We start from the raw sequence: 15,493 nt of genomic DNA, 5'->3' as shown, positions 1-15,493 counted from the left end.
AGCAAAGAAGGGTTAAACCTGCCTTTGCTGGTAAACTTAAAAGATGGTCACCAATACCGTGTACTCTAAATTGTAATGCGATTCAACAATTTCTGATGTCTCCGGCTCTTATAATCACGTATTTGTAAAAAAGAGAAGGAAATTACTCTTTAACACATAACCTCAAAGGTACATTTTTTACCCGTCGATTGTTTTAAGGTTGCCATTGTCTAGTTTATATACATTCCCCCAATAGGTCTGTCTTTCCTGTTGTAAGTGTTTGTACTTTTCGTGTTGGGAGTAAGATTTTTTCTGTTGACATGTTCAATACCAAAATGATTCAATACTCGAAAAGTAATTGCTTTCTTTTATTGCAAAGGGTGGTTCCACCTTTATTGGAACAGTGATTGAACATTTTTTAGAAAATAACGTACACATATATTATTGAAATATTTCTTTCCCGGAGTAAAATTACGAAGATGAATGAGCTCTTATAAACAACAGAAAGTTCACACCAAAGTGCACTTTGGAATTATTTTGAGGGGTAAAGAACAACATGGTCGTAACTATATGAAGAGTGTTATGAATAATGTGTAAGTCCAGTATTGTGTGCGATCTGACAAAACACATGTATGTAAATCACTCGCAAATACACCCTAGCTGGCGACTTACGTTCCTCAATCAAAGTAGACGATTCGGTCCATGACACGCTCCGAACTGGTCGACAGGCCAGCACGCGATCCCTTAGTTCTGGATGGAAAGGTGGCAAGCGGGTACTTATTCATGTGACCACCTGGTTCCTCTGACGAAACATACCTTGGTGATCTTAGTTTTCCAATGACAAATCAAATACCTTTCAACATACTCACTTTATATATTATATCTAATACAATAATATACTTTCTTTCTTTCTTTACTTTCTTTTATATCTAAGTGTAAATATTCAAACCGTTTCAACCGTTTCAAACCGCTTTGGTGCAGAACAGCATTTATTATTACATACAAACCATGTATTATTACATACAAATCAATTATGACGTTATTCCCGTAAGCGCAAAACACAAGAATGAATGAATTGTCGCCCCTTTCCCTCTGTGGTAAAATGGCAGGTTTTATTTAAGCATGTATCAAGACCTTACAATGTGAAAGAAACATCTCCTAATACAACTCTTGTGTCGATAGAATTTTAGATATTTCGCTTTAGAGACAATGACACTATGCCGACATGTGTTTTTCTTAAAACTGAAATCAATCATAACTGGTCCAGAAATAGGTTCAAGCTTAGAAAGCTGAAGCGAAAATTCCGTGCCATAGATGCCCACTGTCATTCGTTTCTATCATCAAACTGCATGACCAACTTGGCTCTCTTTCTGGATAATTGTCTGATCAAGATCCGATTATTTCCTGACCGCCTCCATATAGCTGGAAAACTTGCTAAGTGTGGCCTAAAACTGAACTCACTCACTCACTTTATATGGATATATAGATGTTTCTTTTTTACATATATATAAACAACTAATAAATACTTGCTGTAACAGCATTGAGTATGGCTATTAAAAAGAGCCTGACGTCACTCAATATCTATAATCTATATCTATAATCTATAACAGGGACTGCAGACTGTAAAACGATTAAACTGCTGAAGTTGATCCCGATCACCCAGTTGTTGCGCCGGCCACAGTAATGAGCTTAGCAGCCTATACTACCGATTAGCGTCCTTGACAACCAGATGTCAGGCTGTATATAAGTGTCCGGGCACCTGCTTTCGACATCACACTTTCTCATTTCAGACAACTTGCAGTCCACGTGAGGTCCACATCTACTGACAACAATCATGGTGAGTGATGATTTCTGATGTCAACATGTAGCATACATCGCATATCACATAAGCAGTGAGAACATATGAATAGGAACATTTAGCTCGCGTCTTTTGGATGAAATGACGTCGATGCATCAGTAAACAGACGATCAGAAAACTGAAAGTATTATGGCAAGAAACACATTCGTCTTTCGCCCGTTAGAAACTTTCTCCTAATTTGTGTATAGGCACGGTACAAACATAACAACAGACACTACATCCTCCGATGGGCCAATGCTCTTAAAGCCCAGCGGTTTTGTTTCGTCAGTGTCAAGGTAAATTCTAAGATGCTTCGGTGAAAGATCAAAGGTGCCGACAATATTTTATCAGATGATAATGTGCACATTTTGCATTACGTCACAATGTGCCATTCCAGTCCTGGTAGATAATAATTGAATTATACATATATCACGATGCTTATGTGAGTGTTTTATATCTGTGCTCATTCAGTCACCAGACAGCTTTTTGCAGGGGGAAAACGCCACATATATCTTCCTATATAATATCCTCGTTTCTTTTCTCGTCTTCAGAGGGAATGTATCTCCATCCACGTCGGCCAGGCCGGAGTCCAGATGGGCAATGCATGCTGGGAGTTGTACTGTCTGGAGCACGGCATTCAGCCCGATGGTCAGATGCCCTCAGACAAGACCATCGGGGGTGGGGACGACTCCTTCAACACCTTCTTCAGCGAGACTGGAGCTGGGAAACACGTGCCTAGAGCCATCTTTGTTGACCTCGAGCCAACCGTTGTCGGTATGTATATTATTTTATCACACAATATGTTTATAACCTCTGTGGATTTATTCCTAATTGTTACTTTAACGGTTTGGGGCAAACGAGTGATCAAATGGTGTGACATTTCATAACTACATCCTAAACATACTGTATTACAGATGAGGTCCGCACCGGAACCTACCGACAGCTGTTCCACCCAGAACAGCTCATCACCGGCAAGGAGGACGCCGCCAACAACTACGCCCGTGGCCACTACACCATTGGAAAGGAGATCGTTGACCTTGTCCTTGACCGCATCAGAAAGCTGGCTGATCAGTGCACTGGACTCCAGGGCTTCCTCATCTTCCACAGCTTCGGTGGTGGCACTGGCTCCGGCTTCACCTCTCTCCTGATGGAAAGACTCTCTGTGGACTACGGCAAGAAGTCCAAACTAGAGTTCGCTGTCTATCCCGCTCCACAGATCTCCACTGCTGTCGTCGAGCCCTACAACTCCATCCTCACCACCCACACAACCCTGGAACACTCCGACTGTGCCTTCATGGTCGACAACGAGGCCATCTACGACATCTGTAGACGTAACCTTGACATCGAACGTCCCACCTACACCAACCTCAATCGTCTGATTGGACAGATTGTCAGCTCCATCACTGCCTCTCTCCGTTTCGATGGTGCCCTGAACGTGGATCTGACGGAGTTCCAGACCAATCTGGTGCCCTACCCACGTATCCACTTCCCTCTAGCTACCTACGCTCCTGTCATCTCCGCCGAGAAGGCCTATCACGAGCAACTGTCTGTGGCTGAGATCACCAACGCCTCCTTCGAGCCCGCCAACCAGATGGTCAAATGTGATCCCCGTCACGGAAAATACATGGCCTGTTGCATGTTGTATCGTGGTGATGTCGTTCCCAAAGATGTCAACGCCGCCATCGCCACCATCAAGACCAAGAGAACCATTCAGTTCGTCGACTGGTGTCCCACTGGCTTCAAGGTGGGCATCAACTACCAGCCACCCACTGTTGTCCCCGGGGGTGACCTGGCCAAGGTCCAGAGAGCTGTCTGTATGTTGAGCAACACAACGGCCATCGCCGAGGCTTGGGCTCGTCTTGACCACAAGTTCGATCTGATGTACGCCAAACGTGCCTTCGTCCACTGGTACGTGGGTGAGGGTATGGAGGAGGGCGAGTTCTCCGAGGCCAGAGAGGACTTGGCAGCGTTGGAGAAGGACTACGAGGAGGTTGGAGTCGACTCTGTTGAGGGCGAGGGAGAGGAAGAGGGAGAAGAGTATTAGTGCTACCTCCAAATGACTCTCAAATGTTCCATTGGTGGAACGACCGAATAAAAAACTGAATGTTAAAAAAATGTCTGTTTTACTTTATAGCATATACATCCGACATTTAACACGCTATTTTGTTTGTGTATGGTAGGTGTTGTTAGACCACCTGTAGTACTCTCAGAATGACACCCTCGATAACCGATGTTGTTTAGAAAAGAAAATGCAAAACAGAAGACAAACACATTAAGACAATATATATCCGTTCAGTGTCCGCATTGTAGGTAAGGTTGAATCACTCTTGTTTCCGTGGAATAACTGCTCACATCGCATCACTTCCTCAGATACCCACAGTGATCAACACGCGCACTTCCTCAGATAATCACCACGAAACATACTGTCCCAGGATACCCACACTGATCAACACACGCACTTTCTCAGACTGAGCAACTTGAATTGATGCATAGAATGTGTCAAGGATGTCCAAAACCATATGAAATTTTGTAGTAAAAAGAAAAGATTAAGGAGAAACATAGCTAGGATTTCCATGGCATAATCTGGGAAATGTGCGGATGGTACGATTTGGAAATGACGTCGAATTTTACTTTTTTTGCTCAGGGTTAATTGTCCGTTCCATTGAGATATCGTGTTCACTGATTTAAAGAATAATGTCCGATATCTGACTTTCCACAAGTAGCCTATGTATATTAACCACTGCATCAACACGCCTCCATCGGCAGTAGTCAATTCATTCGCAGTATTGACAGGCGGGTCTCCGAAAATGTCCCAGTGGGTTGGAGATCTGGGCTTATGGCTGACCATGGGATTGCTTCAACGTTATTCTGTTTCGAGAACTGGGTGACAGCACGAGCTCTGTGCGATCTTGCATTGTCACACATGTACATGGATGACTTGGGGATGGCTGTCAAAATGTGGGACAACAGCCGTCTGAAGGATCTCCTGTGATACTTAAGGTAACCACGAACGGTAATGAGATCATCTTGCAAACCAAAGGAAATCCATCCCTATCCGTCATTAGTTAATTTCCTTATATATATGATCTCATGGTTAACCCGGATAATAAGTGCAATTAATTTGACTTCAAAGCGTCACAAAATCTTGATACATTTAGGCACACGCATACCTCTAGTTCTATACATTGATAATATCAGCGGTCACTTGGATGATTCTGTCCTGATACTCCAGTTACATCAATATTCTACATCACGACTTCACCTGGAAACATATGTTCTGTTTCTTTTCTTTCTGTCTTTCTTTAACGCCACACTCAGTAATCCTTAACTGTATAGAACCCGTGAAGGTACCGGGGTAGTATAGGCCTTCAGCAACCCAAGCTTGCCATAAAAGGCGATTATGCTTGTCGTAAGAGGCGACTAACGGGATCGGGTCGTCGGGCTCGCTGATTTGGCTAACACATGTCATCGGTTCCCAAAAGCACAGATCGATGCTCATGTTGTTGATCACTGGATCGTCTAGACCAGACTCGATTATTTCCAGACCGCCGCCATATAGCTGTAATATTGCTGAGTGCGGCGCGGCGTAAAACTAAACTCACTCATTCACTCACTCCTTAACTGTATAGCGGTGGTCTGTAAATAACTGAATGTGGACCAGAAGGTCATGGGGTTGACATCGTGAGTATCTATCTACAGAAATGGGATTCGAAATCACCCATCAACCATGTCAGCGCGACGAGCCACCCGACACATGAGTCACCTCTCAAGACATTTTTGGGTTGCTGAATCCCAAATCTAACCCGGATATTTACGGATAATGTTACAATGACTTCATGTCATAACCACATCTTATACTTTCGTCACAAGAATACACGTAACGGGATATGCCATCAGATCATTGTGCTTCGGTTGTATGAAGACCTGATTTCATACCGACAAGAGCGGTGGGGTGGCCTGGTGGTCAAAGCTTTGGCTCGTCACACCGAAGACCCGGGTTCTATTCCCCACATGAGTATAATGTGTGAAGCCCATTGTCGGTGTTCCCTGGCGTTATACTGCTGGAATATTGCTAGACGCACTCACTCACTCACTCACTCACTCACTCACGCACTCACTCGTACAAACATGTAGGCCCGTGAGGCCACTAATATAGTAACTCACAAATTGTCTTCAACTTACACAGACCTTCACATACACGACAATATTATATTTGAAACAGTTTCGTTGCAGATATTTGTCAGTGCTCGGACTTTTCATGCATGTCAAACTTTGCCACAAAATAGGTTTCCTCTGCAACGTACATTCCCATAAACAACAAATGAAGTCTATCTTAATATACGGCATATTTAGTGTTACCCTGTGTAGTACAGATTCTAGAGTTACCTTCGGCACATAATGAAGACTACACTTGTCAGAGCAGAAGCTGCCATTGCAGAGCGAGTTGGATGCTGGATCTTGTTGATGGTGATTATTTTTACAGGATATTTATATATCCATGCACCTAGTGCTTGTTCAAGGTGCTGGTATATGGTTCCCTCGATCATTCAATGTCCGCCTCAGCGTCTCATCGTATTATCAATCTCAGCTCCCTGGAGAGTATACGACACTTGCTGCCACTAGACTCTCTCATCCTAACGAGGTAGCCAATTCACAGCTGGGTGGACTGGGACACGTTGTCACAACACTTTGTCCAAGTTACACGTTGCTGCGCCCGCAACTAGGTGCATGCACATATTTATTCACAGGGTTGTGTACTCTACACTAGGGGTTGTGAGAACACTGAAAGAGTCTGCACACATTGATGACTCCAGGTCACAGGTGGGCTCGATCCCGTCACGTCAATCTCGCTGGATCACTAACCTGGCGCTTTTACCTGCTCGCCCACCGTAAGTAGGTGATTGAGAGTGAAGGTTATCGCTGTGGACGGAACTCAACCCAAAAATTACGTTGAATTCTGTATTTGTCTGGTAAAGTGTAATCCCAAATGTACCACATGTAACATCTGACCTTTTACTAAATGCCATTGATGTCAGTGTGCTAAATACCCACAGGCCCGCTATCCCGTGTCTAGTAAAACTCCAGTCGGGACAGGAAATCTCCACAGTCAGTGGTTCGACTTGGATAGTGATTTTTCATGAGATCTTTTCATTGGGATATCACTCTCTCCGACGTGTAAAGTTATAGCGCACTTTTCAGTCATGCAAAATTATTGCCTGATACAAGTATTCCTCTTATTGGCAGCTTAATGATGAAATCCATATCTACATCGAGCTAGTTGATTAATTTGTGGGCCAATATCAAAACTTGAAAACTGTTTCGCACACTGACTGATGTCTATCTGAAACTGACTTTCCGGGATTTCAGTCTTACAGAAATGGTGCAATAAACAATCACATGCATGTTTGATCACCACAGAGATATACCTCACTATCCAGGTCAAAAGCCCGGTGTTTGTTTACTACGTATGACGGAGAACGAAAAATCATATTATTCTACAAGATGGGATGTACTAATTTACCAATCAAGCATTTGGGAGATATATCGGAGTCAGTCAATGTTGATATGAATGTTTTGAGAGGGCATCACCACTTGCACTTTGTTGTGACCATAGTTGTTCGGACAGTAATCGATATTTACAAATGATTCGTGTAGGCCGTGAAATTTGGATGGTAACGATTATCATTTTCGGACAAAGACCGACTAAAAACAAACACTAACAACTGTGTGATGCAAGATGATTGTCAAAATTTTACGATCTACATTGATTTATCGAACTTCTTGAACAACCAATCAATAATGATATCCTGTGCAGGTATATGAGGGTACTGAGTTGTGCCCGTGCGTCCGACGTGTCCTGTATAATGGTGGTGATAAAGAGACATGAGATAAATTAAGATGTCTTTGAAACGTTTATTAGCGCTTGTGCCTCCTATCCCAATTGAAAGTGTATCCACTGACAATGTGTCGGTTGATAATAAAGTGCATCGGCTACTGACACGACACCGACGAATATTGTTGTTCAGACTGAACTCAAGCAAGTCATAAAAATACTGAAATTAGACTACAAATCAGTTCACATTTTCAAACCGGAAGAGAAACTACTTGTCATAATACGTGGCCGCTGTTTCTGTTACCAACCTGTCTCGCTTTCTGGATGCATAAGCGTTTCCACCAACAAATGTAAATTTTGCTCAGTTCTTTCTACGGTTCATGAACAATCAGTCATATTTTCTTGATATTGCCAAGCGGCTTAAAGTAATGAGCCTAAAAACCTATATTGTGGATTAGCGTCCTTGACAACCGGTTGTCAACTACGCGTATATAAGTGTCCGGGCACCTGCTCTCTACACCAGACTTTCTCATCTCAGGCAACTTGTAGTCCACGTGAGGTCCATATCTACAGCAACAATCATGGTGAGTGATGATATCTAATGTCAACACGTAGGATGTATCATATATCATGCAGCATGTGATATGCAACAATTTATTTCAACAACACCATGTTTGGTGTGCAATGGCGTAACATGGGACTCACTTACACATAACAAATGACACTAAATGAGAAATAGCTGACCTTGTGGCCCAGTTGGCATACGTTTGGGTGGACATTTGGATAGATTTACAATGCCAAACATTCACTCAGGTATGCAAATGCCAGTTTTTCAGCAACTAATTATAAAATATTCTTCGTATATAATATTCCAGCTAATGTGAGTGTTTTATATCTGTGCTCATTCAGTCACCAGACAGCTTTTTGCAGGGGGAAAACGCCACATATATTTTCGTATATAATATCCTCGTTTCTTTTCTCGTCTTCAGAGGGAATGTATCTCCATCCACGTCGGCCAGGCCGGAGTCCAGATGGGCAATGCATGCTGGGAGTTATACTGTCTGGAGCACGGCATTCAGCCCGATGGTCAGATGCCCTCAGACAAGACCATCGGGGGTGGGGACGACTCCTTCAACACCTTCTTCAGCGAGACTGGAGCTGGGAAACACGTACCCAGAGCCATCTTTGTTGACCTCGAACCAACTGTTGTCGGTGAGTACATTACATGAGCCAGTGACAAATCGTTTTATTACACTGTGTGTGGTTGTTCATCTTTTACTTATGACGGTATTATCGTAACGATTCTCAGCTAAATGCTTAAAAACATCATGTGGAAAAATTATATTTAACGGCTACATCCCATTCACTGTAAAACATGCACATTTACAGATGAGGTCCGCACCGGAACCTACCGACAACTGTTCCACCCAGAACAGCTCATCACCGGCAAGGAGGACGCCGCCAACAACTACGCCCGTGGCCACTACACCATTGGAAAGGAGATCGTTGACCTTGTCCTTGACCGCATCAGGAAACTGGCTGATCAGTGCACTGGACTCCAGGGCTTCCTCATCTTCCACAGCTTCGGTGGTGGCACTGGCTCCGGCTTCACCTCTCTCTTGATGGAGAGACTGTCTGTGGACTACGGCAAGAAGTCCAAACTAGAGTTCGCTGTCTATCCCGCTCCACAGATCTCCACTGCTGTCGTCGAGCCCTACAACTCCATCCTCACCACCCACACCACCCTGGAACACTCCGACTGTGCCTTCATGGTCGACAACGAGGCCATCTACGACATCTGTAGACGTAACCTCGACATCGAACGTCCCACCTACACCAACCTCAATCGTCTGATTGGACAGATTGTCAGCTCCATCACTGCCTCTCTCCGTTTCGATGGTGCCCTGAATGTGGATCTGACGGAGTTCCAGACCAATCTGGTGCCCTACCCACGTATCCACTTCCCTCTGGCTACCTACGCTCCAGTCATCTCCGCCGAGAAGGCCTATCATGAGCAACTGTCTGTGGCTGAGATCACCAACGCCTCCTTCGAGCCCGCCAACCAGATGGTCAAATGTGATCCCCGTCACGGAAAATACATGGCCTGTTGCATGTTGTATCGTGGTGATGTCGTTCCCAAAGATGTCAACGCCGCCATCGCCACCATCAAGACCAAGAGAACCATTCAGTTCGTCGACTGGTGTCCCACTGGCTTCAAGGTGGGCATCAACTACCAGCCACCCACTGTTGTCCCCGGGGGTGACCTGGCCAAGGTCCAGAGAGCTGTCTGTATGTTGAGCAACACAACGGCCATCGCCGAGGCTTGGGCTCGTCTTGACCACAAGTTCGATCTGATGTACGCCAAACGTGCCTTCGTCCACTGGTACGTGGGTGAGGGTATGGAGGAGGGCGAGTTCTCCGAGGCCAGAGAGGACTTGGCAGCGTTGGAGAAGGACTACGAGGAGGTTGGAGTCGACTCTGTTGAGGGCGAGGGAGAGGAAGAGGGAGAGGAATATTAGTGCTACCTTCAAATGACTCTCAAATGTTCCATCGGTGGAACGACCGAATAAAAAATGTATATAACGCATTGTTTGTTTTTCTTTCTTTAGGATTTACTGCCGATCGCTACATTCACAAAATGTATGGTACTTGATGTTGAACCACCTGTAGAATTCACAGAATAACATTCTCGATTCCTAGTTGTTTTCGTGAGATAATTGCAAAACAGAAGGCACGTTTAACGGTTTGATGTGGAAATGAGCCTAGGTTCACATCCTCCTCGTCTTGGTGACATATCTTGGAATATACTATCCCTCAGATACTCACAGCAGTGACGTCCTGAAACATATATTCACATAGCCGGATAGTCATTACATTTCGAAGCATCTAGTTTTATAGATATTTCAAAGCGTCACAAAACGTTGATCAGTTGCATAGACATGTGAAATGATCATTACATCAGTCACTGTGATTCTTTCTTTACACTCCAGTCACGCCAGTCACGCCAGTCACGCCAGTCACTAGCCCCTTGAAACTTTGCTGGTGTCTTCCTTACTTTTTATTTCTTTCTTTAATGTTGCAATCAGCAAATTCTAGTTATATCGGCCAGACAGTTTTGTCATACAATGACATCCATCAATCAGCAAGCTTCGTCACGACTAGTGTGAGCAGATCAGCAGATCAACTCTAACCCGGACCTTCACTGGTAACACTTCAATGACGTCATCCTTTTGTCACATGGATAGTTGTAGTACCACTAGATCTTTGTGTATTGGTTTATCTTTGTACTAGGTTCTGGCTGAAATATATCTACTCACTCTAATGCGTTAATTTCACGAAACTGCTTCACATTAAACACACAGATACACCTACACACACGACAACAGCGCAGCTGAAACGATTCACAGCTGATATTTGTCTGTGCAAGAGATTCTTATGCATGTCAAACTTTAACGTTTGACTGTGCACATTATATTTCCAAAACTTGCAAACGAAGTCTGTATGAATATGTATTTTATTTTGGATGACACTTTCCCAGTAAAATACACATTCCATTTCAGCAACATTAAGTTAGAAACGGATTTGGGATTTGGGATTGGGGACTCGAATCCCGAAGCTGAATAATTTCAAACGCTGAAACCCGAATGTGAAGAAAATTCAAACATGAAGATCAAATATGGAAAACTGCAGTTTAGTTGTTTTTATTTACTCTGTCCTACATAATTCCGAATCTGAAAAAAAATAATTAGATTTGGGATTTGAGTAATTCCGAATCTGAAAAAAATATTCAGATTCGAAATTTGAATAATTCCGATTATGAAAAAAAAATATTCTTATTAGGGATTCGAATCCCGAATCTGAAGAAAATATTCTGATTAGGGATTCAAATACTGAATGCCGAATGTGAAGAAAACTCAAACTTGAGGTTCAAATATGGAAAACTGTACATTGGTTGTTTATGTTTTTAAGATACCCAGGCTTATAAGGAGCCCATAGTACATTCGAAGGGGTGAGATAATGTACATTGACACTGTCCGTCATAATTCCGAACCTGAAAAATATTTGAATCCCGAATCTGCAAAAAAAATATTCTTATTCGGGATTCGAATCTCGAATCTGAATAAAATACTCAAATTCGGGATTCGAATCAACAAAGCCGAATCCGTTTCTAACTTCAAGCTGCCTTCCATTTCTGGGTACTTAATCTAAACTACTAGTTGTCAGAGTTTGGTGGAAGCCGCGATGGCAGAGTGGGTTGGATCGCTGTCCTTTTGACTTTGAGAGTGTAGGTTCCATAGTTCCTTCATTAATTCTCTGTTGTCCGTTAATGATTCCTTCCAGGCCCTTTGATATTTCTTTGCTGCTTCCATGGTTTTATTCCTTAATAAATCCTTCATTGTATAGAGGTAATAACTTGGTGTTTCTCTAATGATTCCGAGGCAATTACTTGATTGTCCCTTTATGATTATTCGTAATTCCTTGATGGTCGATTCCTGATTCCTTGGTGATTCCTTCACATTTCTTTGATAGCTACTAGATTACTCTTTAAAATCCTTGATTGTCTAATGGGTGATTTCCTGATGGTTCATCCGAGTTAGAATTGGTCCTCAGCAAGCCATGCTTGTCGTAAGAGGCGACTAACGGAGTCGAGTTGTCAGACTTCGCTGACTCGCTAGACATGCCATCTTATCCCAAATGAGTAGAACGATGTTCGTGATGTTGATGACTTGGACTGCCTCGACCACACACGATTATTTACAGACCGCCGTCATATAACTGATGATGATTCCTTGATGGTCCACTGATGATTACATAATGATCCTTTGATGATTCCTTGGTGGTCCTTAATGATTCCAAGGTGGCCTATTGACAATTCATTGATGTTTCCCTGATGGTTCCTTGATGATTCTTTGACAGAAATTTGATGATTACTTGACGACCCCTTGATGGCTCCTTGTTGATTCATTGATAGCCAATTGATAATTCATTGATGATTCCTTGACGATTCCTTGATGAGTTCCTGATGGTACCAGTTTGATTTTTGATGGTTCCTTAATGGGATGATCTCTGTGGCCCTTTGATGATTCCTTGACGATCCCTCGATGTCCCATTGGTAGTTCCTTGATGATTCCTTAATGACCCATTGATAATTCAGTGATGATTCCTTGATGGTTCCGTAGTGATTCCTTGCTGGCCCTTTGATAATTCATTGGTGATTTCGTGATGCATTTATGATTCTTTGATGGTTCCTTGATGATTCCTTGGCGATTCCTTGACCGCGCATTGATAATTCATTGATGATTCCTTGAAGATTGCTTGGTGATTCATTGATGATTCCTTTACAGATTCTTGATAGTCCCTTGATGATTCCTTCAGAAACGGTCAGCTGATTCCTAAGTTATTGCCATAGAATTCCTTGATAATTCTTTGATGACGCCTCACTCCAGTTATAGAATGACATTCCACAAGCCCTCCGCGACTTTCAATCTAAACTGACGTTTACAGAGAGCATGTGTTGACAGTTTAATAATGAATGCAGGTTTCATGGACATCAACATTTTGTTATTCAGGTTTGTCAAAATTAATAAACATTCTACACTGAACACGATAATAACATTAGTGAATCCTTTCCCTTTTTACGCGCGTGATTTAGTCACAACGTGTTAACAGAGGCGACTCTTTAGACTCCGTCGTTCACTGACACAACATCAAAGTTTTGGAGAAAGTTGCTGCTGCCCGTAAACAAGATCATCTTATCAGAAACAACATGACGAGAAGTTTCAGTCTGCCTATAGAACCGGACATAGTGCGGAGACAGCCTTACTCAGACACACAAACGACATTCTCACCGTAATGGACAGCCACAGGATGACCCTATTGGTCCTACTTGACCTCTCTGCGGCATTCGCCACAGTGGACCACGGAATACTACTGAGCAAACTTCGGCATGACCGAGGTATGACTGACGCGGCACATGCTTGGCTGACGTCATACATAACCGACAGGTCTGAAGTTGTATCTCTACCGGATTCTACATCCTCCGCACTCAGTCTCGATTGCAGTGGTTCCACAAGACTTAGTTCTAGGACATATTTTGTTCTCACTCGACACGAGGTCAGTAAGTACTATGACTAACAACCCCAATGTAAATCAACATCAGTACACTGACGATAATCGACTCATTGTCTCATTCACAACGCCTAACGTACAATCTTTAGCACATGTTTCGGAAAGACAGAAGTCACTCTATTTGGCCCTTAAAAACTAATTAAAGCCTGTGGTGATATAGGACATCTGAAGATTGAAGGTGCAGTCGTTCAACCCTCAAAAACAGTACGAATCTTCGAGTTTGGTTGGACCAGTAGCTGACGATGAATCATCACATAAAACGAGTATGTCAGACAGCTAACTAGTACCATCTACGTGACATCGGAAAATTCAGGCCATATCTCAGCAAAGATTCAACTGTCAAACTTGTCGTGATTCTGTCCAGAATACCAGGTGGCTACTGCAACCGCCTCTTTGTTAATATTAACTAAGATAAAATAAAGAAACGTCAAGGCATTCAAAACTCTGCTGCAAGAATCATCTTCAAATCTTCAAATGTTCGATCATATAACACCATTAGTGAAAGACCTCCACTGGCTCCACTGGCTCCCTGTAGCTCGTCGCATAGACTTTAAAATTCTTCTTACTGCCTACAAGAGCTTCCATGATCTGGCTCCATCTTATCCGCAAGAACTGCTGCACACATATTCTCCATCTAGACCTCTTCGATCTCAGCACAAGCATATCTGTACTGTTCCTAAGTATAAGAATGTTTGCTTATGCTGCCTCTACCTTATAGAATGAGCCGCCTGCATCCATCAAAATGTCTGAACTGTGCCTGCCTTAAAAATAGAATAAATACGTATCTCTTTCAAAAGACCTCTCCACAACAAATAACTTGTGTGAGCAGCACACAGAGCATACTATTCTATGAATAGATGCGCTATAGAAATGCATATCATAACTGTATCAATATACTATTATAAACACCGAGATTGTTTGCTCAAACTGAATCCAAACAAATTGCAAGAAACTGGTACAGTAATCAGTTTCCAGTTACAACCATGAAGCAAACATATGCGCCATCAAACATGTTCTCTGTCATTTGCTTATCAAACTGTAGCTTGTCTCGTTTGCTGGGTGCATATTGGACAATACCTCTTTGATGAACTAATTGGCGTAGTACTTACTGTAATAGGATTACAGGATAACAGGAGCATGGCTGAAGACACCAGAGTGGAGTCACTCGAGGTTCATAATTATGTTGAAGGAATTAGTGATTTGAAAGACGATTAAACACTTCATGTTGATCACGCATTTACCAAAGAAAAGCGCTTAGCAGCCAATTTGAGGATTAGCGTCCTTGACAACCGGCTTTCGACTATAAAGGTCCGGGGACTTCCTCTCAACGTCAGACTTCTTCACCTAAGACAACCTACAGTCCTCGTGAGATCCACATCTAGCGACAACAACCATGGTGAGTGGTGATTTCTAAGGTCAACGTGTAGGATATATGACATACGATGTAGCACGCTAATATGTATGTTTAACAACATATCAATAACAACATGTTGGATTTGTAATGCTGTGATTCGGAACTGCTCACATTCACACCAAAAACTAGCTGTCATTACGGCCTAGCTTCCATTAAGGACAGGCTTAAGGTTTGGGTTCAAGACCTCAAGTTGTGGTTTTCTCAAAGCCCAGTCTTGTTTTCAGTCGTCAACTCGTTTTGAGCTGGAAAATGGAAACAAGGAAGTCACTGTCACAAGGAAGTCTTATTTTACCTATTGTAC

General features: G+C 42.9%; 2 protein-coding genes across 2 annotated transcripts; both read left to right on the top strand.

Annotated features, from left to right (window-relative positions):
• Positions 1–1,765: 1,765 nt before the first annotated feature.
• Positions 1,766–3,920, top strand: LOC137296245 (tubulin alpha-1A chain-like). The gene is made up of 3 exons (XM_067827991.1): positions 1,766–1,816; positions 2,368–2,590; positions 2,731–3,920. The coding sequence occupies exons 1-3, from the start codon at positions 1,814–1,816 to the stop codon at positions 3,858–3,860; spliced, it is 1,356 nt and encodes a 451-aa protein (XP_067684092.1). The 5' UTR covers positions 1,766–1,813; the 3' UTR covers positions 3,861–3,920.
• Positions 3,921–8,644: 4,724 nt separating this feature from the next.
• LOC137295647 (tubulin alpha-1A chain-like) lies at positions 8,645–10,232 on the top strand. Its single transcript, XM_067827110.1, has 2 exons — positions 8,645–8,861; positions 9,039–10,232. The coding sequence occupies exons 1-2, from the start codon at positions 8,681–8,683 to the stop codon at positions 10,166–10,168; spliced, it is 1,311 nt and encodes a 436-aa protein (XP_067683211.1). The 5' UTR covers positions 8,645–8,680; the 3' UTR covers positions 10,169–10,232.
• Positions 10,233–15,493: the final 5,261 nt, after the last annotated feature.

Source organism: Haliotis asinina, chromosome 9 (genome assembly GCF_037392515.1).
Source record: "Haliotis asinina isolate JCU_RB_2024 chromosome 9, JCU_Hal_asi_v2, whole genome shotgun sequence".
In the NCBI taxonomy this organism is placed as follows: domain Eukaryota; kingdom Metazoa; phylum Mollusca; class Gastropoda; order Lepetellida; family Haliotidae; genus Haliotis; species Haliotis asinina.
The sequence above is the reverse complement of the archived record's forward strand: the minus strand, read 5'-3'. Positions and strand labels throughout refer to the sequence as shown.

What these genes read in the sequence shown, in the direction of transcription:
- LOC137295647 (XM_067827110.1), top strand. Translation starts at nt 8,681, where the DNA reads ATGGGCAATGCATGCTGGGAGTTATACTGTCTGGAGCACGGCATTCAG. An exon ending in CCTCGAACCAACTGTTGTCG is followed by an intron (nt 8,862 to 9,038) that starts GTGAGTACATTA and finishes GCACATTTACAG; the next exon opens with ATGAGGTCCGCACCGGAACC.
- LOC137296245 (XM_067827991.1), top strand. An exon ending in CCTCGAGCCAACCGTTGTCG is followed by an intron (nt 2,591 to 2,730) that starts GTATGTATATTA and finishes ACTGTATTACAG; the next exon opens with ATGAGGTCCGCACCGGAACC.